Source organism: Hyaloscypha bicolor (genome assembly GCF_002865645.1).
Source record: "Hyaloscypha bicolor E unplaced genomic scaffold K444scaffold_53, whole genome shotgun sequence".
NCBI lineage: Eukaryota > Fungi > Ascomycota > Leotiomycetes > Helotiales > Hyaloscyphaceae > Hyaloscypha > Hyaloscypha bicolor.
Window position 1 is genome coordinate 592,223 of NW_020194555.1, and position 24,270 is coordinate 616,492.

The 24,270-nt window shown below is 47.3% G+C and overlaps 7 protein-coding genes across 7 annotated transcripts; 3 read left to right on the forward strand and 4 right to left on the reverse strand.

Annotated features, from left to right (window-relative positions):
* Window positions 1–262: 262 nt before the first annotated feature.
* Window positions 263–1,762, forward strand: K444DRAFT_524265 (uncharacterized protein; the record flags this gene model as incomplete). Its single annotated transcript, XM_024874347.1, has 4 exons — window positions 263–589; window positions 662–985; window positions 1,037–1,259; window positions 1,380–1,762. Coding segments are annotated over 4 exons (1,257 nt in total), but the record flags the coding sequence as incomplete, so codon positions are not given.
* Window positions 1,763–1,837: 75 nt separating this feature from the next.
* Window positions 1,838–4,798, reverse strand: K444DRAFT_523899 (uncharacterized protein; the record flags this gene model as incomplete). Its single annotated transcript, XM_024874324.1, has 2 exons — window positions 1,838–1,995; window positions 2,062–4,798. 2 exons carry the CDS (start codon window positions 4,796–4,798, stop codon window positions 1,838–1,840), a joined length of 2,895 nt encoding a protein of 964 aa, XP_024739178.1.
* A 419-nt stretch (window positions 4,799–5,217) lies between these two features.
* K444DRAFT_610375 (putative DnaJ like protein subfamily B member 11) lies at window positions 5,218–6,680 on the forward strand. Its single transcript, XM_024879732.1, has 4 exons — window positions 5,218–5,381; window positions 5,439–5,458; window positions 5,512–5,630; window positions 5,684–6,680. Exons 1-4 carry the CDS (start codon window positions 5,318–5,320, stop codon window positions 6,348–6,350), a joined length of 870 nt encoding a protein of 289 aa, XP_024739179.1. The 5' UTR covers window positions 5,218–5,317; the 3' UTR covers window positions 6,351–6,680.
* K444DRAFT_627235 (uncharacterized protein) lies at window positions 6,600–9,678 on the reverse strand (the record flags this gene model as incomplete). Its single annotated transcript, XM_024882773.1, has 9 exons — window positions 6,600–6,675; window positions 6,807–6,821; window positions 6,873–7,709; window positions 7,776–8,176; window positions 8,301–8,461; window positions 8,519–8,849; window positions 8,903–9,043; window positions 9,099–9,530; window positions 9,595–9,678. The coding sequence occupies 9 exons, from the start codon at window positions 9,676–9,678 to the stop codon at window positions 6,600–6,602; spliced, it is 2,478 nt and encodes an 825-aa protein (XP_024739180.1).
* Window positions 9,679–10,163: 485 nt separating this feature from the next.
* Window positions 10,164–12,716, forward strand: K444DRAFT_716792 (uncharacterized protein; the record flags this gene model as incomplete). Its single annotated transcript, XM_024888392.1, has 4 exons — window positions 10,164–10,374; window positions 10,433–11,256; window positions 11,304–11,759; window positions 11,818–12,716. The coding sequence occupies 4 exons, from the start codon at window positions 10,164–10,166 to the stop codon at window positions 12,640–12,642; spliced, it is 2,316 nt and encodes a 771-aa protein (XP_024739181.1). The 3' UTR covers window positions 12,643–12,716.
* Window positions 12,717–12,953: 237 nt separating this feature from the next.
* K444DRAFT_627237 (uncharacterized protein) lies at window positions 12,954–14,603 on the reverse strand (the record flags this gene model as incomplete). The annotated part of the gene is made up of 1 exon (XM_024882774.1): window positions 12,954–14,603. The coding sequence occupies one exon, from the start codon at window positions 14,601–14,603 to the stop codon at window positions 12,954–12,956; it is 1,650 nt and encodes a 549-aa protein (XP_024739182.1).
* A 2,350-nt stretch (window positions 14,604–16,953) lies between these two features.
* Window positions 16,954–17,873, reverse strand: K444DRAFT_478303 (uncharacterized protein; the record flags this gene model as incomplete). The annotated part of the gene is made up of 4 exons (XM_024872959.1): window positions 16,954–17,044; window positions 17,118–17,526; window positions 17,595–17,617; window positions 17,668–17,873. Coding segments are annotated over 4 exons (729 nt in total), but the record flags the coding sequence as incomplete, so codon positions are not given.
* Between the last annotated feature and the right edge of the window lie 6,397 nt (window positions 17,874–24,270).

Here is a 24,270-nt window from a genome sequence, read left to right on the forward strand (position 1 = left end):
CTTTTGGATCTCAAAAGCCATCCTCCCAGATGGAACGTTTGTCCTCAATAAAGATGGAGACCTGAGTTCGCCCTTTCTCATGCGCCTTCTCACTCAAGCCAAGCAAAGCTAAGACAGCCCAGCCCTCTCCTCGGAGCAAAGAATACACTCCGGCTTCCTCGCCAAACAAATCGGCACTCTGGGCCTGCGCTCTCTCAACCTCTTGTACACAGTCAACCCCTCGCCCGACTCCCAAACCCCGTCCTCAACAATAGACAATGGCATCCTCCTCTCAGTCCTCGCCTTCACAAGCAGCTCAGACCCTTGGACCACCACCCTCGCACGAACTCAAGCACACAGCTTCCTCTCCCAGCACACCTCACAAACGCGCTCCGCCTCCTTCCTCGTCACCTACCTCCTGCAATCCGTCATCCGTCCCTTATTCTCGAAATCCCGTCCCAGCACCGTGACTTCAAGTGGCAGGAAAGCGATGCCCAGCTCCCTACCACCGAAACACCACGATTTCACCACTGAACAGACAAGCAAGCCATGGAAATATGAGGCTCCGTATTCTCTTGCTCTTCTCGAATTTTGCGTCGAGAATGCTTCCGTATGTCCCCCACCCTTCCCATCCTTCCTAGTGCCCTACCAAACGTCTTACTGAAGCTGCAATGAATGACAGGAGGAGATCATAAAACAACACTGGTCCCTCCTGGTACCACCCTTACTCACCCTCCTTGACGACAATTCGACCCACATCCGCTCTCGGGGCCTCGCCATTACCTCCTTATTCCTCCCCAAACTTCCTCACAAAATCCTCATCCAGTCTGGCCTGGACTCTGTATTTGAAGAAGCGATCATGCCGTCTTTAAGTTGGCTCCCAAGTCTCACGCCTCTGGGCGAGAGTCTCGAAATATTGCCTGCTGCTTATGGAGCTTTGTATGCTTTGTGTGATGCGCGGTATCCAGCCCCACAGACTCCCCCACACTCTCCTTCTCCGCTTCATGTCTCTTCGGCCTTCATTCCTATCTCAAACTCGAACGAGAAAGAGAAAGAGCAAGATGAGAAAGAGAGGACGAAGAAAGAGCGCCTGAAATTCTTTGACAAACTTATGAGACAGGGCATCTTCGCTGGCTGTTCCTATGCCTCATCATACCCTGATATCGTCTCCTACCTCATCGAAGAAATGGGTAATATAGTTGCCAGAATGGGTATTCGCTCCGTCAAGCATCTCAAAGACATCCTCCCCATCCTTTGCACCGCTCTCTGCGATCCATTCGGTGTGTCTCTTCCTCTTCACCCATGCCATCCTTTCCCCGAGAAGGATAAAATCCACCCTGAAGCCACTCTTCAGTTCCAACTTTACCCATCAAACATGGAACGCTGATTGAGATTTCTAGCCACCTCACACGAGCATCTCCTTTCACAAACTGTCAACACGCTCCAAGTTGTTATCTTGAACTGCTGGCCGAGGATGCAAGAAGAGGGCCATAGGAATGAGATCGTTCGATCTCTCGTCGTGTGCTGGAAGGGTGTTTCTCAGGCAATACAGGAAGAGGGCGATAAGGCGGAGGAAGGAAAGCAGTGTGAAGACTGTGGAGAGGTAGACGGGAATACTCTGGGCAATGTGAGGAAACAGATTGCGGTGGCAGGACGATTACTGGTAAAGGCTGTTGAAGGGGAGGTCGATATGCAGACCACACTTGCTCCTCTGCTTGCCGTTGATCAAGAGTTAGTGGAAGACGTTTTCGGCATCACTGGTGCCACGCGCAGTAAACAATAGATCTCATGTCGTAAACCTCTTTCATAATTCGTGGTATCATGCCATCTAAACTCCATCCAATGGAGAGAGAAGAGTTCAGTCAATAGGCTGCTGCTTAAACAGACTCTTGCCCAACAACCACTTCCTATACGCTTTATACCGCTTCTTCACACCATCCTCTTCCATAACCGTCAATGGATTCTCGGCCACGGTGAGGAAATCCCTGTACTCGGCTAGATCCTCTTCCTTGATTCCTATCCCCCCTCCTACCCCCACCCCACCCTTCGCATCCCCTCCCAAGCCTGCATCTAAATCCATACCAGTGACGATCCCAATATCTTTCCAACTCCCATTAACATACTCCAGATATTCGTTATTGATTTCCGTTGGTAGTTCAGTTGATACAACCAAAGGCAAAGTGAGTGGGTGGCTCACATAACGCGAATAATCATCCTGCTCCTGAACACTCACAGACGGATTCAAGCTTTCATTAACAACCTGCGTAAACGTCCACTGCGCAGCCTTACTCTTATCCAATGGCGTCAACTTCTCCTTCTGCTTCTTCTCCTCGCCTCCCACTCCACTTCCTTTCATAATGCCATGCACCTGCCCCTGCTCTGCTTTCTCCTTCTCCTGAATAGGCTGCAACCATCTTTGAATACTTATACGTTTCGTGGTGACCGCGGTACCAGACTTGATGGAAAGCGAGTCGTCTTCGCCTGCTTCGGCAAGTTGCTGTTCTTCAGAGGGATCCACAATCGTTACGCCTTTCTTGGCTTTCTTCTTATCGGGCACGTCCTGGTCGGCTTCGGTGCGGACTTTGAAGGGGGAGAGGTCGTAGCGGCCTTCTTGCGTGGAGCGGAAGGGGATGTATCTCAGCGTTGAGTTCATTTTGCCCATGTATGAGAAGATCTTGAGAAGGGAGGAGACAGCGAGAGGTTTGTAGTATTCAAGCCAGTAATCGTCGAAGTACCCGAGTGGTTTGTTGGCTGTTACGCCGAGGGGGTCGACGTATTTGGGCAGCACACGTTTCTCGAGGAAGGAAGGAGTGTACCAATTTATATAGCTGCGTCGGACTTTGTTGGACCAGGCGCGCGGGTCGGCGTGGTGGAGGTAGTAGTCTGTTGCCAGGTCCCAGAGCATGGGCTGGCCTTGCGTGAAGATGTAGTTTCCGAGGAAGAGATTGTAGGCTTCTTGGCGTTGGCCGTCGAGGAAGGAGTTGTTGTAGTAGCGCTTGAAGGACTCGACCATGTCGCGGGAGTGGGAGGTCCATTGGTTGATCTTGCGGTATGTTTCCATTGTGTTGACGAGTTGAGAACCGCCGTATTGGACGGCAATCGTGTCGCCGTGATCATGGTACATGTGTGTGAAGAGATTGACGGCGTCGGTATCGTAGGCGATTGAAGTGTCGCCAATTATTCCCAGTGCATGAAGTTGGTGGCCAAGTGCTCGTTTGCCGATAACAAATTGAGCGGCATTTGTTCTGTCGAGGCAATCGATACAATTTGTTCTTGCAATTCCATTTTGGACTCTCGGCATGGTCGTTCTTCCATCTCCGTTTTGAAAAAAGCCAGTGGTGGTGACAACCTCCTCAGCGATGTTTTCAAGAGTGCCAATGACATCCTGATCTCGACTTTTCGAAGCACGACTCATATCCCATGCTTTGTGGATGATTTTTTTCTCTTTTGGAAGAAATTGATTGAGATAGTTGATCGCATTTGTAAACTCATGTAACAGTTTTGATTCTCTTGGTGTTCGTTCTCGTGATTTCACCAAGTTGAGGACATACACTGGAGCTCCATACCTCTCAAATAAGTTATCGAAGTGCAGAGCAGCAGCTCCATAAAATGGGTCGACCAGATTCAACTCGATCGGTGGCTTAGGGGTAACGCCAGTGTTATCCTGGGTCCAATACAGAGGAATACTGCCTCGGTGCTGGACGTATGATGTATAATTCGGGTTTGCGAACAGTTTCGGGCCTGGGGCATGGAAAGAGGTTGTGAGTACTTCTGAGACAATCTGCTCAGTTTCGACATCATTTGCAACGTAACCTAGATCATTCGCACCACGCTTCAAGAAACGAGCACCTGCGAAGTATCTGGACCGTCTGGCAATGATCGTCAGGTATACGGTGCGTCCATAAATTGAGAGAGCCGCTTGATCAATATATCCGTGGATGACCGGCAAGCACCAGTCAAATGTATTCTTCAGGGCAGACTTAGCAGGTTGCAAAAGGTAGCTGTTCCATACGAACATCGAATTGTAATTCTGGTCATGTGGATATGGGCAACCTTGGGCGAGAGCAGCCCTCTCGGTCATGATATTATGTTGCAAAGTCCGTGTAATATCGTAAGAGTAGCTGAAGTAGAAAGACCGGGTCAAGTCCAGATTGTTGAGGATCCCTAGGAACCTAGCTTCCTCTGCATTTTTTGCATCTGATGTCTTGAACCGCGAGCTGGGTCCTGTGGTCAACGGAACGAGCTCTGTGCCATCCACCGAGTAAATAAAGTGTCCTCCAATCATAGCGACCTGACTCCTCTTCGTGATGACTAGCATATAATACGATCCAGTGAATCGAATAAAACCAAGCAGACCCCAAGTACTGCATCTCAACTTCATGCCACCCGTACTCTTGTTGCCATCGTCAATAGCATTCAGCAACTGGCTCATCTCCTTCTTGGTATAAACGATTTCGTCCTCCGAAATGGTCAAGTTCCCAGCATCTGCCTCTCGATCAATCTTCAGGATCCGAAATTTCTTGTCCATGACATCTGCTCCAACGATATAATATCTGACTGCCGTCTCGTACAATGAAAACTTGTGCATCTTGCACACGCCCTGATCACCAACTTTCTCATATTCCGCACCCTTGTTCCTCTTCATATCCGAATTAGGACTCCTCGTCCTTTGGAACGGCCGCGCCGTACACTCATCGTCGTCCATATCGTTTCCAGTGGAAGGAGGACGTCTCGATCCCTCTGAACTCGGAGGATTGTGGTGGAGAGGTGGGAATTTCGGCAGGCTTTGGTCTTCTGTTTCCACATTCTTGCAGTCCATACTCAAAGGCGAGGTCATGGCAGATGTCGTCGTCGAGTCGTTCCCAATGGATGACCTGCCAGTTATGCTTGGGCTCTCGAAATGGATGTGCTGGCCGCCGGACGTGTCAATCGGGGCCGGTGACCGCCCACGGCGCGGGCTGCCATCTTGTTGTTCTGCCATGATGGCAAAGCACTGGAGGTTATCGCACTTTCATGCTCGGTGTCGTGAGATAGCTCCGAAGTGGTGAGCTTGGTCTTCGATGTGTTGACTTTCTCGATATCAACAAGGATCTCTAAATGTGATGTCAGTTCGGATCAAGGTCTCCTAGGCTGACTAATAGCGTGGGGGACCCCTGTTTTCACGTGTCAAGGCCGCATTTCCTGGGAATTGGTCGCATGTGAAAACACCAGCGGCGCATTTTCGCCCCTTCACCTCCCACCGAGGGTCCTCCCACGCTCCTTATATTTGTATTATACCCTCACTATGTTCCTTTCTTCTCCTAGCACTTGCCCTTTCTAATGCCTCTATCGTATCGCCATGTCCGATGACGTGAATCAGACAGAGGGCTCCTTCATCGAACAGAAAGATGACATAATCCAAGGTGCGTGGGTTTCGTCTGACATGTGACATCAGATGAGAAGTACTGACAACACCACAGACGTTCTGGAAGAAGAAGATGTACGAACAATCCCAATCCTCCGTATGCGCAATCACAAGCTAATTTCGAATAGCTGTATAAAATTTTAGGCGCTGCGAGGAATGCTTCCGCAGCGGAATTGCGACGATGTTATCTCGAAAGATCAAAAATATGCCACCCAGATAAACCTCCTTTTCATCCATTGTCCACCAGGTCAGCCTCTATCGCCCACGCCTCCTCGATTCTCGCGACTAATTACCTCCCAGTGCCTTCCAGAGACTCGGCTTCGCGTTCGATATCCTCAAATCCCCCAGCACCCGACGAACCTATGACCGAGCTTCTAAACCCACCTCTTCCCAATTACCAGACAAAACCACCTTCCTCGGCGGCGAACATACCTTCCGCAGCGCCGTCGAAGCCATCCTCCACGAGTTCATGACCGGAGATTTCGTGATCGTGCGACGATGGCTAGAATCACTACACGCACAGTACCCCCACCTTGTCAGCGAAGAAGTAGTCATCAATGTCGAACGCTCGTTCATCCGAATACGCGAATTGGTACTAACGACGAGGACATATGCGCTTTTGGTATACATTGAATTGGGGCGGATACATCGGGTGCAGAAACGGTTGATGGGCTTAGGATATTTTGATGTTGTGGGGAGGGCGAGACTTACAATTCATCTTGTGAGGGTTACCTTGGCGGTGCCGATGAGGGTTGATCGTGCCCTCAAGCAGAGAGAGGAGAAAGCCTGGAGAGCAAAATGCGCCGGTTTACAAGCTAGAGGCATCACGCCAACTGAAACCATGGGAAGAGCAGGGATTCTTAATGAGCGGATGAGCAAGGTTTTGGAGTTTATTGTTGGGGCTGCTGGGAAGGATGAAGGCGCCGATGAGGCGTGGAGTACAAAAATGGGTTCTGGAGTTTCGTGATTTAATGTCTTGGATTTCTTGCGTCGATTTAGCGGCATTGCCCCCTGGCGTTTTGGTTCAATGACGATCTTTGGTCATGATATACCACGTCCTTTTTCCCCCGTTTATTGGAAAGTTTTGAAGAGATAAGTCAGAGCCAAGATCTTTTGCTGGCTTCTGTCAACAACTATTAGAGAACCCATCTGAATTTGAACTCGCACTAAAGTGCCAAGGAGTATATCTTCAGCGTTACAATTTTACTCCCTGCTTTCACAGCGAGCGGTATACTACGCGCCAAGCCCAAAGACCGTCCACCATGTCGTTAGACGACTTGCGCTTGCGCATTCTCACATCATGTCAGAGCAGCTATGCAGACCTGATACAATATCATGAGGCAGTAAGTAGGCTCGAGAACTTTCTACATTTGAACCTTGTTCAATCTTCATCATCTATCATGATTCGGCTTGCTTAACATACTTAGATGAGACCAAGCTGAAAGTCGAATAGTATTCATACATACAACTCGCTGTCCATCAACCGTACCTCGCAAGCCATTCCTTCGAGTTCTCTGTCCCTTCAGATCCATCATCAACACTCCTCTCCGATTTTGCCTCTCCCTCGTTTCTTTCCTTACCTGGCCCTGCAGCAGGAGGCGGTTCCAACCCAGTCTCATTAAACGCAAAATTAATCTGATCCCACCTCCAATGATTCGGCGGCGGCCTAACCACCATCTCCGCCAACCTCCTCCTCTCCCCCTCTGTCAAACTCTTCCCAAAAGCCGAGAAGTTCCCCCATCTTACCGTCTCCCTCTCCTCCACTTCCGTTCCCAACCTCTCAGCCTCTTTATCCAGCCGTTCATAGTGCGCATTTATGACATCCCAATTACCCAAATAATCAAGTTTATGACCGCATCGATGGCTCATCAGTTGATTCATATCAGCACCCGGCGCGCAGCACCCGCCAAAACAGTGGCCCAAATAGTTAATAATGCTGCTGAAGTCTTTTCTTCTTCTCGTCTGATCAATAATCCGCATAATCGACGGAATGACCAGTTCATGAAACGCATTTTGTGCGCCATAAAACGCAGCCAGATACACATAATCCGCAAAGTACTCTCTCGGGATATAATAAATATCGGACCAGCCAATACACCACTCATCTTTATTGAAGATGTAGCTCGTGTTTGCGGACGCGAGATCTACTTGTGCGGAAAGGAGGGGGTAGTGCCAGTTCCGGTCGGCATTGAGTCCGACCCAGCCGCCGAATTGGGCGCGTGAGGTGCCGCAGATGTATTGTGGTCCCCCGTAAGCTTGCGTGTATGCTATCCAGATTTTGGAGAAATCTTCGGTGGCGAAGGAGAGGGGATCGATCCAAGCATCGCTATTATTATCATTTGTCAGCATCCTCCTCCCATATCAAATCATTTTCAATATCGGCGGAACTTACAAATGGAGAAACAACAACCCGGTAATCTCATTAGCAGAAGAGTTTGCCGGCTGATCCAATATAAACTGCATGGTTCTGGCTATCTGCACATAGTTCACCAGCGGATTCTGCCACGCGTCATGGGTCAGATTGTGCAGTTCCGAGTCTTTCTCATCGGGGAGAGGCATGCTGTAGTGTATGGTGTGGAAGAAAGGTTCGTATTTCTGTATCAACGGGATGCGGTCGGGCAGGTGGTGGTTCCATTTCATGAAGCCCAGTGTAGTGTTGAAGGGGGAATGGATGATGGATGTGTTTGGCGAGGTAGGTTTGGAAATGTGGTCTGAAAAAGATACGGTCTCAAGGAGGGTGATGATTAGGATTGTGGTTATTGTTGCGAAGGGGAGGATAATGAATTTTATTAACTGGTACTGCGGTTAGCAAGTGCTGTGGTAGAAGAAGTTTGAGGCGACTTGCTGGTATGCACGGGAAGTATTTTGAGATTCCTGCTCCAAAAGTCGACTTTGGAACCTCCTCATCTGGGCTCACCACCGCAGGAGAAGTGACGTATAGCCACGATGAGATGAAAACTATCAACCCTCCTGGAACCGCGAGCGGAGTCATTGAAGTCCCAGAGATTGCGGGGGAAAGGAAGAGAAGTATTCCTGTTGCAACCGCTGTAGCCAGACATTTGATCACGGCATCCGCATCTAGTGCGGTCAGAAATCGAAACGGTGTACCAATAATGGCACAAAGAGAAAACTTACATTTATAAACAGCAGTAATTGCGAGTCCAATAAAGACGTTACTGAGTATGACAAGGTATGAAGGAAGGTTAGTATATCCAGCAAACAGACTTGGTTCTTCAGGCTTGACGATTCGGATGGTAGTATGGATCATGGCGTTGATGACAACGCCGAAAGCATACAGCATCGTATTTTGCGCATGCAATGATGCAGAGTCACCCTTTAACAGAGACTGGTTGTATACTCCAGCAACTGAGCTGACGAAAACTTGGGCCAGTAACACAATGTATGTGGAGTATGGGTATGAGCTACCCACTTCTGGACGGTATTGCGTGGTAATGAGGCCACACAGCTAAAACAGATTTATTAGCAAAGGTGTATCGAAAGATTTTTATCAACACCTACCTGTATCACGATTGCTACCCACTGGACTGTGGTGATTTTGCTTCGGAGTGCCGTAACCATGACGAATGCTGTGATGAAGATGACGCCAGATCTCGTCAGAGCAATGGTCCCAGGATCCGCAAGTTTGTACGAAACGAAGATCTATATAACCACATTAATTAGCTCGGCCTGTTGAAATGGAGGTTGGCATTCATACAGTGTTGTTGATCAGGCAATACAGCAACGCCAAGTTGGCAAATCCGTATCTCGTCTCTACAGACACTTCACCGAGAGCCGCCACCCACGATACGAAAAGGTTCGTTTTAAGAACTGGAATATCGTGGCCGAGTTCGACATCCTCTCGCAATGTTTCTTGCGAAGCTTTCTCCTCCTCTTCTTCGATGCTTTTCAATCCAATCAACTCATCGGGCGAACTTGACCTCGGTGACGGGGCGACAGGAATCAAAAGCGCGTATCCAGGACCTGACTCTTCTGCACGATTTCGAGACTGTTTCATACAATGTCGGAGTAGGAGTGATGCAGAGAGAATCATTTTCAGGAATTCGGATATGATGACCAAACCGGATGATGAGAATGTGTATTTCCCCCCTGTTTGAGAGGATTTCATGATAATCCCGATACCGACTTGCTACAATTCCTCTCAGTCAGCTCTGGTATTCAAAGTTCATTATAGCAAACCGTGATCAACTTACAATGGCGACTAAACATAGTGCCGACAAGTACGCTGCACTCTGCAAGCCAATCTGCCATGATTCTGGGAATTGTGGAACCTGCATCTTTGTTGGGGAACCACACGCTGGACTATGAACAATTGAAGGTGGGAATACGTTCTCAAGAATAGAATGAAGAAAAACTGAGTCTTCCAACATGAGTGGGCTCGGTGGCGCATTAATAGGAATGTGTTTGTCTCGAGAGGATCAGCATCTAGAATTTGATTGGAGCCCTGGCAACGGCATACTTGCCGAATGGCTTGCAAGTATCACGCCTCGTTAGTGTCGATACTGTAATTGGTTCAATGTTGTGATACTGAAGTAACCCCTTCTTCTACTTCCCCCTTTCGCCAGAGCTTAAGCGCCGCCAGGGACTGATTCCGCATACCCCTTACTTCTGCCATTTCCAGCACAAGAAAGGGCACTTGTAGACGATATCCCTCCCTTCCAGACAATTCTCTGTGCTTCAGCTCTACTAAGAAATACTTTATGATATCGCCTTCCAATCCAAATCTCTACTGTAATTACTCACGCATTTTCCACAATCTAACATGGAACCGCATACATCACCTCGTCGACGAAGGACAGTCTCGATCACCCGTCGAGCGCATCACCGAAGGGGTAGCGTAGCAAATGAGCAGACAAATGCTCATGTTCCTACTTTAAAAGGTCTTGGGAAATCAGACTGTGAAGTCAAGATAGTTAGTGTTTTGGAATGCGAAACTCTAGTCCCAGTCGATGCTTTGTTCGACCGTTCTTCCTGTATGCCAACTCTCCTGAACCCACTTGCAAAACTGGCTTTCCTACTCATACTTTGTAGCACTGGATGTCAATGATATGCAACAAGTACTCGATGATGCACGATCATCTTCACCGAATCCCATGAGTGATAGTTTGCACTCTTTGTCTGGATCGCGGACCGCTCAAGTCCAAAAAGCTCTCCGAAGACCTGTACTTGCATATAAGCCGATTACAGACCTTCGCCGCCCTTCACAACAATTCTTGCAGTCTAACTCACCTCGGGAATATGTCAATGATGCAACTCTCAGAAGATTGACCTCGAACAAATGGGCAGTCCGCAAGCAAGCATTCGCCGGCGGGAAGCAGGACGGATCGCGCCTTCTGAAGCAGATCAGAAAACAAATCATCTTTTCAGCGACATGTCGAAAGAATCTCATGAATACTACAATCAGTACACCAGAAATCTACGGCATCAAGACACCCAAAGCAGGAGGGGTCGTGGGCAATATTGTGGTGGATATGGAATATATACCTTTTCACGACGTCTGCCATATCGTGTTAGAGCACGACAAGTCAATTCATGAATGGTTGATAGAGAGTGCGATCTCGATTGTGGATTACGAGTTAACGCAGTGCACGACAACACCCTTGAAGGACGTCCTACCAGGCTTTTACTCCAAGGTAAAGAGCATCCAGGAGGCTCTTCCAAAGTCAGCACTTTTGAGTGAGGAAGAGATCAAGCTCATAATGGAGCAATTTAATCAGATTCTTGAGCATTTTGCTGCTCAGCCTGAAATTCCAGTGCCTGTTGGAACTTGTCACGGTGATCTGACTTTCCAAAACATGCTCGTGGATCCCGTCAATCGCGAACTATGTGTGTTTGATTTCTTGGATTTGTTCTTGGTAAGAACCAGCCGTTGTCTTGAAATCAATAGCTAACAAACTACCAGGAATCGCCCCTACAAGACATAGCGAAACTGCTCCAGGATTGCCGTCACCACTGGTTTTTGACTCAAATTCACGTCCCAGACAAGGGACTTGCTCGCTCTGTCACAACTCTCGGTGTCTTCTATGATCGAATATACAGCGCGTATTACAGATACGCATTCTGGGATGTTGTGCCTCTGTTTGAGTTCTTCTGTCTTGCCAGAATTCTGCCGTATATGACTACTTTGGTTGAGAAACAGTGTATCATGGCGGGGTTGCAGAGGATATCTGAGGATATAGCCTTGCTTTCTGAGAAGATCGAGGAAGACGAGCTGACCTTAATTGGAAGTTTATCCTCAAATGAAGGAGCAAACATCTTTGAGGAGAAAGACAGGAAGACCACGGTTATTATACCAGCTTTAGGCCCTGATATGGGAGAGCTCTATGCAGATGGACAAATTAAACTGCTCGCTCTCAATGTATGAGCATCATATTCCCCGCCAGTTTTCTCTCGACTTACCTGCTAACAACCCTCAGCCATCTGGTCGTCCCCTCATAGTTGACAGCATCTCCTCCCTCGACTTCCGAAACGTGAGTACAATCGTAATCGCAGTCCTCGAATCGCTAATACTTCAACACTGCGGCACCAAATCATATTTTGAATCCCTCTTCTCTTCCCTTCCCGTCTCAACACTCTCACTCATCCACTTCCACTACGCTAAGACTCCCACGGTCGACGCAGTCGACACTGTAACATCAACCATCATCAGCCTCTCCACCACGGGACCGATCTTCATCAAAGACGCCGACAACGATTTCACACACTGCATTGACATCGGTAACTACCTCACCTACCGCTCAATCGTCAAAGTCCCCTCTCATACTCTGTCACCGCTTGCTCAATGCGAAACGCCGAAATGGGACGGAAGACCCGACCTCATCGACGCAACGCGCAAATCCTACGTAAGTTTCAGTTACGACAACATAATCAGCAATATTGCCTACGGCTCCTTCGTGTCATCTCAATTCTGCTGCGGAGGATGGTCCTTCACTTCAGCGCAAGACTTCCTCGCTGCGGCGACGAAGTTGAAAGCTAGTGTTCAAGGCACTGATATTGGGGCAGACGGAAAAGAAGGCGGAATAAGGGGAAGTTTGAAGGTGTTGGATGTCCTGTGGCAGTTGGTTTGTGATGGGCAGTTGTTTTTCGGGGTTAGTGTTGGGGAGTATGAGGATTGGGGGTCAAAGATGGCCTGGGAGGCTCATGCGAAGAGGGGGAGGGAGAAGCGGGAGAGGGATGAAAGGGGAGTATCTGGTTGGGGAGGATGGTTTGCCGGGTTGGTGGGTCTGTCTATTGCATCTTGAAGTGAGAATGTTCGGTTGGTTTGAAGGAATTGTGCGAGAAAATGGTTCGAAGAGTTGAGGGTTTTTAAGCAATCACATTCCAGATGTAGTTTTGACACTGTGAAGCTCTTTGGTGTAAGCAAAATGCAGTTTAACATTGCACTTGATGAATATTCAGAGAGAACTCTTCATCCCAGACGCTGTCAGTTGCATCAAATATGACATTAGAAATCATGAATCGGTCATTGAGTTGAGTCTTTATCAGTTTCCAACAGAGAAGTAAAATACAAACATTGAGTGGTGAAAAGCGCGCGAAGCACAATAGCCCCTATTTAGTATTCCAAATGTTCCCTCAAATCATCAGCGTTCCTCTTTAAGTTCACCGCCACCGCGCTTGGAAATGGATTTGTCTTCGCATAATCATTAATCACAACCCTCTGCCCATGCCAAAGTCCCAACACCAACTTATCATACGGTATTCCAGCCTCCTTCAATTGCTTCTCCGTCAACTCTCTAAAAGTTTCGGGTCTCGTAGTGGTCAAGATGATCTGGATCCTCCCTCCCTTATGTAACTTCTTCAAATGAGCGACGTTGTCCTCCAAGGGCGGCTGCGTACCCCATCTCGGCACAAAGTACTGCCCCGAGTTCTTGATCAACGTCCCATCAACATCACAGAACAGCGTTTTGAAAGTTCGTGTGTAGTCAAGCCAGGCGGAGAGCGTACCCCAATCTTTATATCCGCTGACCGGCATCGAAACGAAGGGTTCGGACGTCGTGAGCATTTGAAGCCAGATAATGTCTGAGACTGCTAATTCGGTATTCGTTGAACAGGTGAGTTCTCGGTACTCGCGGCACTTCTGAGTGTGTGTTTTGAAGGTCTCGACTGAGGCGAAGGAGTATCCACCGACACAGAACGTGTTGCCGACGATGACTTTCTCAACGATGTTGGTGATGACTCCCGAGGGCGTGAGCGAGACGTAGGATTTCCCTGCTGGAATAGAGATGGAGAGAACGTCTTTCGTGATCTCGAGAGTAGCAACGCCGTTCGTTGCTTGGACGGGACAGGCAAACTGGTTATCGCAATCCTTGAGAAAGATTGGTCCAGTGACAGACGCCGCCTCCAGGATTCTTTCAATGGTTTGGACTTGGTCAATTGTCTCTTTCTCGATGACTACGAGGACGATTTCGATATTTCGCAGGTGTGGCGGTCCGTCTGCGAAGGCGGCGAGAATAGCTTCTGGTTCTCCTCCGCAGTGTAGGCTGACATGCTCTTGAAGAACTCCAACGATAACACGTGTGACGTTTTCGAGATCCAGGCCTCCAACAGCGTCGACAAGCATGAGCCGTCCGTTCGGCTGGGTGAGGAGCCATTTGGGCTTGTGGCCTGGAAATCGCGATGACCGACCCGCGCATGGCATGACAAGAGTAACTGGCTCCTTCGGTTTTGTTATATCGCTTGTGGTCAATAGCGGCCTGGTATGAACCGTCGAGCTGATGTTAGAAGCAATATCAATCTTACTGGTCCCATGCGATATGAGGTCTGACACCACCTGTGTCCGGCTGCGGCTGGTGAGAATATCGGACTGGTGCTTCTGTGCGATCGGAACCCATTTTGCCGTCAACTTGTCTTCTGCAAGTTTATTGTAGATCAGGTCAAGGGCAATTAGTGTTGTATTTCGGCAGCGAATCCGACTTTGTTTTGCGACTTCAACATCGTTATCCCATGAAGCGGAGCCGAGAAGGCAGGTAATAAATGCACCGAAAGCATCTAAGACGAAGTGGCTACCTGAACCTACCTCCGGGAAAGGAATCGTACGTTCATCCCGATTGATGATGAACTTCTTGGGCGTGAATGCTGATGCATCGACATTGCTTTCTCTAAGACTGATAAAATATTCCGTACTGGCATTTGCAAACCATTGAAGGTCCCGAATGCTGCAAGTTCGAAAAAACTCTGAGACGTCGCTGTGGGCCGTCGACATCTTGAAATTGCTGGTTGAGGAGGATTGGTGGCGGAGTTTGGTACAGAGTATTCCGTGGACCTTTGATCTTTCCCTTTCGACGGGGAATAATGGAGTCTTGGGGACAGTCCGAGGGCGATGTAAGAGACGCTGCCAATTTCAAATATTCCTGATGACGCAAGGGGCTCCCCCTTTTTCGACAAGTGACAGAAATTGAGAGTTCGCTTAAGCGAGACGACTTCGTTGCCTGATTAGAAACATATTTGGTTGCACCTCCCTATTTCTGTACATTACTATGCGCGGAACAAAAAGGAGGGCCTTTCTTTGGGACTAATGAGGAGGGAGGGGCTTCATGAGAAAAAGTGTGCGCCTCTGGAGATTGGTACGCCTTTTGCCTCACGGGGAATTGCAGACAGCAGCGACTCCTCAGAATCAACATGCTACCTTCTGAGAGAGGATATTGACAAGTTATGTTTTTGTATCTCTCTAAACATTCAATACTTGGTATACCGCCAACTGAATCCAAATGCAATAACATGTTCTACCACCAGATCGGACCTTGGAAAATGGACAAGCGCGGATCAAACTCTTCCTTGGCCATATTAGGATTTGGAAATACCTTCTCAGACCGAGATGCAACAATTTCCAAGATACATCTCCCATGCACGAGTTCTCTTCTAGTCCATTGTGTAACAATCAGCGATTTGGCACTAGGACATGCCCAATCTGTTCGAGGTGTTTCCTCTAGCTGCGGACCGCCTACGGTTCCAGTCTCGACACCTTGTTACTAGAGGCAAATTCTGCATGGCCGAGCCCGAGATTCTCTAAGGCCGGAAGTTCATTGGCGGTTGGCTTGTAAGGATCGAGATCCAGCAGATCAGGGGAGTTAGGTGCTACACTCAGTCAAAGTATCTTCAGGTGGGTCATTGGATAAAAAATATTGAAAGCTTCTCGTGACTCTTTCGGCTGTATATTTGGACTTTCGTAATTCTCATACCAGCCCCGGATTATATCACCACCAGTCAATGCCAACTCAGTCAAGTTCCTCCGTCGGCAGCTGCGGTTTGCTATTGATACAGTGTCTAAAAGCATGAAGCCGGTGACTTCGAGGGGAGATTTGATATTCGGAAGGCTCAGTTCTGATTTATCTAGACCTCCCAGAAAGATAATTGGAGATCATGTAATGCTTGCACAGCGGCCGATGCTGGAAGAGGTACCTTCTGCACCAAATACTGCGCAGCCTGAATCGGAGACCGTGGTTGAGACCTTGGAGATTAAGCGAGGAGATGTGTTTGAACAGCGAGCCTTAATATTTTTCTTCTACCAAATGCATCCCAAACGGTGTGGACTAAGGAAGGGTTTTGAAGTTAAATAGCGGAACTCATTACCCAAGTAGCACTCCGCTCTTCCGTCAGCCCTCCCCTTAATGCACTTTTAAGCGAGACAAATTAGCACTCCCCAACATCTTTACAAGGCAAACACGATTTGTTTCAAACGGTCATCCGTTGTAAAATTATTGAGTATTTGATCAATTAATAGGATTGTATTTTGACTGTATTAGGTGAGCTTGGTGTTTCAGCTGTGTAACGTATTGAATGGGAGAAACCCCCCTCATAGTGAAAACAATGGAATTTTTGCCCTATTTGAACACTGCAGATTTTGGAAATGTTTTTTTACCTCACCCGCGAGGATATCGTCTGCCAAAAATGGACAACCATGCAATAGCCAATCCTTCGCACGATAACATTCACCGATCAAACGAAGCAACTATGCCTGCTGATCTGGCAAGTCCTTCGGGGTGAGGTCTTGGGCTGCACGTTTTCGTGTGTACTGGTTCTATTGAACGGAACTTGGATTCTTTCCGTTTGAACTGAATGTAAATAGCCTTGACCCTAACAACTGCTCCGCGGGTAACACCATTTCTGCTGCGGCCCAAATCATTCATGTTTGGCAATACAAAAATTGAGAATTCCCATCCAAATAACCGATGCGGCGAGTATCATCTGCGATACTCGTTCATTTCCATATGCAAGTTTCCAACATAAACTATTAATAACCTCGCCTGCATGCTCTGGCCGGGTATGCAGACTTACGGTGGGGACGAGACAGAGGAATTATAAGACGGGAAGTCCTCTGTGAGGCTTTTCGTGCTCATTTGGTATCCCTCGCAAATCTCCTCATCACTGTCCCTTTTCACCACTGTCGTCACTGTCTTCACGATGCCTGCCCCTTTATTCTCATCTCCAGGGGCACCACCCCTTCCTCCAGATATATTCGTCTCCAATTTGTAGGGGTTGGTGCTTTGATTGACATTCGTGCGATGGGACGTGTGGTGGCCACTAGAATATCCGTTGTCAACCCTCTCAGAACTACTGCCGCGCACGACTTTGGAGATGAGGACCGCCATAGTGAGCTCGATATGTAACTTGACAATGTAGGCAACGGGAGCAAATTGGACGTAGCTGAAGTTATCAAGTCAGTCGTCCGGCCACAAATTCGGGAGGAATATTGGAGGAAGTCTAGGTGAATACTTACTCATATGGGTTCGGTAGGCTCAGCATCCCAAGAAGCAGAGTATCCATGGATAGGGAAACGAGAAGAATTGCCGCATTGAAATAGAAGAGACGCCAGTACTTCACGAGCCCATCTGCAATAAGCCGGTACCGCACCAGGTACAGAAAGTACAAGTTAAGTCCACTATCAATGACAAGAAAAAAGCTCTTCTCAAGCCGTTCCCAGATGTTGTTGAAGGCGATCATCCTTGGGCTAGCTGATGGCATGTGGGCCATAATCCAAATGCAAAAGACGGAGATGTTGACCATACCAATGAGGATAAAGAGGCCCCATTTGAGTAACCGGGATTTGCGCTTGTTGACCATGATCAATGAAACACGATTGGCGATAATTTGCGAAAGAAGTTGGGTCTGAATGGACCATAACAGCACTGGGGGTTGTCAGTTCCGAATAGCAGTTCAGTGTGCCTCTTCCAAAGGCGTGAGTATTATGACTCACCAGTAGCAATCAAATACACAAGACTAAAAGATCTGATCAACGCCCAATTCAATGAGACATAGATCAAACTCACCTCAAGTGGATGACTCCACATAGGTATAAATATGTCGTAATAGAGAATATCAGATTCACTATCGTTTCTGTCCAGATCATATAAAGGTAAATGTTTGTCAAACTTTGTGTTCGTTTCCATATGCTCCGAGTCTGCCCCACAACCTTTGTCAATGTGAGCACAAATAGTCCCCCAAAGAAACCAAAGAAGATAGAAAAAAGTTCCATGTCTGAGGATAGGCGACAAAGAGGAAAGTAATGGAGAAATCGGACTGGGGGAAAACAATCCAAGCCAGCAAGGCATGATAGATATATATATATATTTAACAATCAACAAGAATGTTGCTCTCGTGGCAGCTTCCACTAGACAATGAGACAATTTCATAGGGGCTACAACTAGTATGATCCTCTCTTTGATCCCCGCTGTTTCAGATGGCTTTTTGCTTTTTTTCTTGCCTGCATCTAGAGATGATCTAGTGGTTGGACTTGAGTGAGAGACAATGAAATTTTGATGTGCAGAGGCGGGAGCACGTGCTTCCTAGGAGGAATTGATAGTTTAGGGGGGCATTTAGGGGGCATCACACTTGCAGAGCAATCGCCAAGAAGCTAAGTTCCGCCTATCAAGTACTAATTCTCCCGCGATCGCCGCCCAGATAAGCTCCCCAGAAAATCATGATGACGAGGTATCGGCGCTTCTCTGTGGAAATTGAGTCAGTTTCGCCGTTGCGTGGCGGGGAACATGTCTCAATTACCCTGCTTGCAGGGTTAGTGATGTCTTAATTAAATACGAGGTGTGGGCCTCCCCGCTATTAAGATACATTGATTTTGCTGCGAGTCCCTATCAAATTCATGTACTTTGTTCGGCCTGGTAGTAATTCTGGACTCACTGGCAGTGGCGTGTTCTAGCAGTGGGTATGCTCTAGCAGCAAAGTTGCTCGGGCTGGAAGTAAATTTTCTTCAGAAGTAACTGCTTAACTATCTAGGAAGTCAGCAATTGCTCTAATCGAGAGGCCTAGGAGATGAGTTGCTTGCAAATAGTAGAGCCTCGAGTATTGAGTACTGGACGGATCAAGTACGCTTTAGCACGGGCTTGAAGTGCTGTGAGATAGGCTATCGAACGCTGTAATGATAGGCTTCCTTTACTTTACGTGCGTACCGCAGTAAACTATCCCCTTGAAGTAGAGACGTAAGAAGCGCAGGCTTTTCATTGGGTGTGTAAGGCTTGGTGGGGTAAAAATAAGCCACTAGAGGGTTCCGGAAATTGGATTCGGGTGATCACCAGAGTAGTTGCACACGACAACGATCGCTTCGCGAGAAATCGCAGCGATTAATAGGACAGATCCCCTCTTCGCGAGAATAAGCGAGACCTGTTGGTTTCGACTTGAAGGGTGAGCTGCTACGGTATACACAGTAATTCAGACATTAGAATCCCTGTGAACAGGGTAATCGAGACTTTGTACTCGGCGGGGCGTGGCGCTTGGGTTCCCCAAGCCGCGAGCCTGCCGTCAGAGCGAGCGGCTCAGAGGCCGGGATCATCAGTCTTTGCATCTCACTAATGATCCATAGCCTACGGATCCTGACAGCTTCTAGGCAAGTTATGGTCTCCCGGCATCTGCATAGTTGGGACCGTGCCACACACATACTTTGGATAATCTTGACATCCGCTGCCTCTAGGGTGGGCTAATTGCCACATACGCGTACTATTGAAAGCCACTCTGATTGTCAATTTGTAGTGCCATTCAAGGAAGCTCTGGCGATACAGCACGTCCCCTCTTTTGGGGGGGGAGAACTTAAGTTTCAGCGGTCAACCGAACCTCTAACTCCCTAATTTCAAGTGCACCTGTGCCTTGAAGGCTTTGTGACTTCGAGCATTATAAGTTGTCGTTAACTTAAATCGCTAGTATATACGATATTTGCAATCGATTCCGATTTCACCTTAAAGTCCCTTGGAAACACTTTCTTTCGGTTAGCACCTCCAAGCAATGCGACACGGCACGGCTCGCTTCATGAGTCAAATATAGACGATCTTCGCTTCTCTTAACTTCTTGGCCCTCCCAAAACCAGTCAAGCAACAATTCAGCTGCCAAGCTGAGCTTGGGGTTAATTGAAGCTGGAAACATGGTCCGTAATTTGGTCTGAATAATATCCAAACTTTCATGTTTTCTCCTTTCAGAAGAAAATTGCAGTAAATCTATTACTGAATCGAGACTCAAGAGTCTCAGTACAGGATGAAGTAATTTGAAAGAGCTATGCAAGTGGCTCTGTTGTGTTTCCTGACCTGCTAACATCTTCCATGAGCTCGTATTTGGAGAATGAAACCTCGTTGGGACCACTGGACCAGCTTCATAGGACCAGATGGCACGAGCTCGCTGCGGGTCCTGCTGCTCAATGATTGTATGGTCAATTCCATCATCGGCTCCCGACTCCGCAATGACTAGATGGTTACTTATCATTGGCACCTTGTTTCTTTCATAGCATCACCGCAAGGTTCTTGATATCTTTAGTGAGTCTGTTTAATACCAGCAAAGGCTTTATTCTAGCCCTGAATTCCGCTCTCCATCGTCGTACATGATCCAAAGGCTAAAGTTTTGTCAAGGCTCGTCGATTGCTTATGTCCTGATAGCGACAAGCAAAAGGTTGTCCACTGGGTCCTCCGTAAGGAGACGAAAGCATTTGTATATCGGGGGTGGATATTGAACTTTCCAAAAAGCGTTTGTTTATGGGTGGATGGAGTACACCTGACCTGCGACTCCCTGACACGATTTTACTGCAGAGAGGTCGGCGAGCAACCCGTTCGAGGTGGACGATATCTTGAAGGTCTGCATCTTCCATATTTCCTTTGTCTAGAAACTTTGAATTCGGAGTTTTAAGGAGAGCTCGAAATGAGAGTGGTTGTATAGCAAGAGGGCTTCTCCAGGAATCGCTCACTTCCCCGCCAGCTACCACAGACTCCTCTGACAGTACTCTGGCTTACTTTGCCTCAGACAACCGCATCGAGTAACGTGCAGCACATTTTACAACAGAATCAAAGATGGCGCTCAATGTCAAACCCACATTTCTCCCTCCAATCCTCCAAGATCTTCCTCTCCACGCATGCTCCTTCCACGCTGCAGCCCTGCTCTGTCTCCACTGACTAATCCATCCACCAGGGAGCTCCGGTGCGGCAGGAGATCTGGCCATCAGGCCGGCTCACGATGTTCTCATGCCCGTTAGTGGTAACGCAGAACTGAAAACATCACCTTGCCCGGTATTTATCGCTGCGACCGAGTTACTTGACGACGAGGATCGAAGCATAGCGATCCAGCTTTGGCATGCTATGTATGCAGTGAGGGACAGTGACTAGTCTCCGAACGAAGGAGTTTACCTTTCAAAGAGTTTGGAAAGCCAGTGATGCCGGGAGGGGACTGGACTGGATGGTGTTGGTGCAGCAGTGTCCAAGGGAAGGCATGCCGATCTGCGCTCCTGTACTTGTCGTGAGATCGAGCAGGCTTGGCAACGATACCTGAGGTATCGATCCAAGGCTCGATCCTAGGCTCGATCCTGGATCGTATTAATTCGTATTAGTTAGTATCAACAGGTATCGATCGTATCAATCCATTATCGATCCCGAGCGAGGTCTGGGCTAAGTATCTTATATAGTTAATTTATATGAGAGGTAAGAGCTAGCGCCATTACTCATAGCATCCCTTATATATACTTCTTAATTTCTCAATAACTACGTATTTAATTGATTTGCAGCTACTTATATAATTAATTAAGTATATACAGAGTCTCTTTAGTGTATAGTTGCCATTCCTTTGCTCTTAATTACGTCTTTAAGCTTGCACGTGAGCCGCTCTGTCAAATATCGCTAATCTTCAGGGTTTACCTCTAACTATTGCTCTCTCAAGACCACCTTTATATCTTCCTTGTTCTTGGGACAAAGTCGAGCTTTGTAATCTCGTTCTTTATCCATCGCCAGATCTTCTTAATAAGGTTTAGATCAGGGGAAGAAGGAAGCCAGTCAAACCCCTTGATCCCGTGATTTAGTCGCTACAGCCTCGCAGCCCCCTAGTGAACCTTTACTCCGTTCTCCATAAAGATAAACTTCTCTTGCTTCTCAGGGCTTAAAGAGGCATATTGAGGCCCAATAACTGCTTCCAGAACCTAATTAGTATAGGTAGTACTACAGATTTCCTTCTTGCCCTCTAGCCTCTCAAGGAGGACTAATTCTGACTTCCAATCCCACCCCATCGCGGCCCAAACCATTCCGCTCACCCTCCCACTCCTATATACAGATTATATATAATCTGGACAGTTCTTTTCGTTAGGCCTACCCGTAACCCAGACTCGTCCTCTCTTGCCAGTCTCAAATGCAGCCTCGTCACTCCAAGCCACGTGCTTCTAGTCACGCGTTCCCCACTAACGATACTTTATTACAAAGGCCAGTCTCCTCTTAGCTTGCTTCTCTGAAATAAAGGGTCGACAACACGCAACTCAGCGGCGGTATTCGTGTCTTTTATACTCTTGCGAATAGTAGTAATGGAGGCTTTGAGACTGAGTTTTGCCTTAACGCGTCCCCATGGCTTGCATCGATTTGTCCACGATTCGGATACGAAGCGGTAGATGCGCTGGATATCGGCTGGCTTGAGGAGTTTAGGCTTAATGACATTGCCCTTGCGCGTGGTTCTGGAGGACTCTGACTTGCTGATACGTCTTACTATTGACTTGGGGACGCCGGTTTTCTTGAAGATTGCTTTATAGCCTTTGCCGTCTCGTTTCATCGATCTCACAGTTGATCCGACAGGGGCTGGCCACATCTCTCCGGGCCTATGCTCCCGCAGAACAGGGGAGGAGAGTATCGAGTCCTCTATCTTAATTCTAGAGGGTTTTTGACGTGATGTGGTAAGAATCGCGTTGGTGGTAAGAATCGCGTTGGTGGTAAGAATCGCGTTGGTGGTAGGGGACGCGAAAAGGGGTCCTCGCTTAAGGGTGCCACGAGTGCTGCCGCTAGCTCTTGTAAGGAATTAAGCGAGCCTCACAAAAAACTCTCTTGCCCTTCTTACTTTAAAACGCTACATTGAGACAAATATAAGTCTAAATCTCTCGCGGGCTATATTATTAGAAAGGCAAAATTAAGTAGAGTAATTACGCAGTAGAATTTTTTTTTTAATATTTAAGAGATAATCATAAACTTATTCGCGATTAAAGTTTAAGATAAACTAGAAGCTGTGACGGCAGGAACAGAGCAATGGAACAAGGCTCAAAGATCAATGATTTCCTATGTCTTGAGAATTTAAAGCTAAGGAGGAATAGGAGTGAGGTGTGGCAGTGGATAAGTAGGTATGGCCAAGACCACTGAAACGCCGAGCTTTGGAAGCGAGCTTGGTTTGAACCATAGCTTGGAACCTTAGCTGAAACCAACCCCTTTGGCTGAAACCACGTCCGTATTAACCATGTGACACCAGCCGTCACAGAAGCCCTAGAATTCCTTATCCCTTTGTCCGGTAAGACATTGCTATATTAGTGGCCGCACATGAATATCCCTAATTCGGACTATATTCTGGCCGAATTAGAGATATTCATGTGCGGCCGCTAATATGGCGATATCTCACCGGACGAAGGGATACTTGTAGGCGATATAAGGGGAAAGCTCGCTTCGGATTGAGACCTGTTAATACTAGGACTGATCCAAATCGATATGCGATATTATAGATTTTGCCAGGCCTGAACTCAAGACAGGCTTATGTGCCTTGCTACCGAGTGTTTTGTCAGCACTTGAAATGCTCAATTAGCAGGAGTTCAACTAATGAGGTGCTTGTCAGTTCGAGCAAAAGCGGGGTAATAAGGTTCCGCTACTTTTGCAATATAGTTTGTACTGCAATACTTACTATGCAAAGCAAGCCACCACATAACTTGACAAAGTCCTTAGGGCACCAAGTCAAAGCTTGCATATTGCATTAAAAGAGGATTTGCCGTCCAAGATTTAATAGGCGGACTTGAGCTACTTTTCATTCTCACTCCCGAAGCCAGCTATAAAACCAGTGTATTAAACAAGTAGAGTAGGATAGAGTAGTGGGTTCTACTCATACTCTACTCAGCCAAAATATGTCCTACTTATACTCTACTCAATACTCATCGAGTATATACTTAAGTAACTTAAGTAGTGAGTCAAGTGTAAACACGTATTATAGTAGGGGAGTTTCCTGATTTAATTATTAGCTTTAAACTTACTTTAAAAGGCTATATTATATCTAAGAATAAATAAAAGTCAAAATAAGCCCTATATATTTCTTTTCTCTTTGAATTATTATTTAGAAGTTATATATATATAATAATATATAATTATTATATTAATTTTACTAGTATTGTAACGGCGGGATCGAGGCAATGGCCAGGGCTCAAAGATCCAAGAATCTCATGTATTGAAAATCCTAAGCTAAAGAGAAGAAGGAGAGAGAGAGAAGGAAAGGGGATAAAAGAAGGGAAATACTAGCTAAAATTACTGAAACGCCGGCTAGCTAGGTGAAACCAGTCATGTGACGGCCACCCCCATATGGCCCCCAGCCGGCGCCGTCACAAGTATAATAAGTAGTATTAGGGGTTTTTTAAGTAATAAAAAAGGTAATAAAGGTAAAGAAAGATA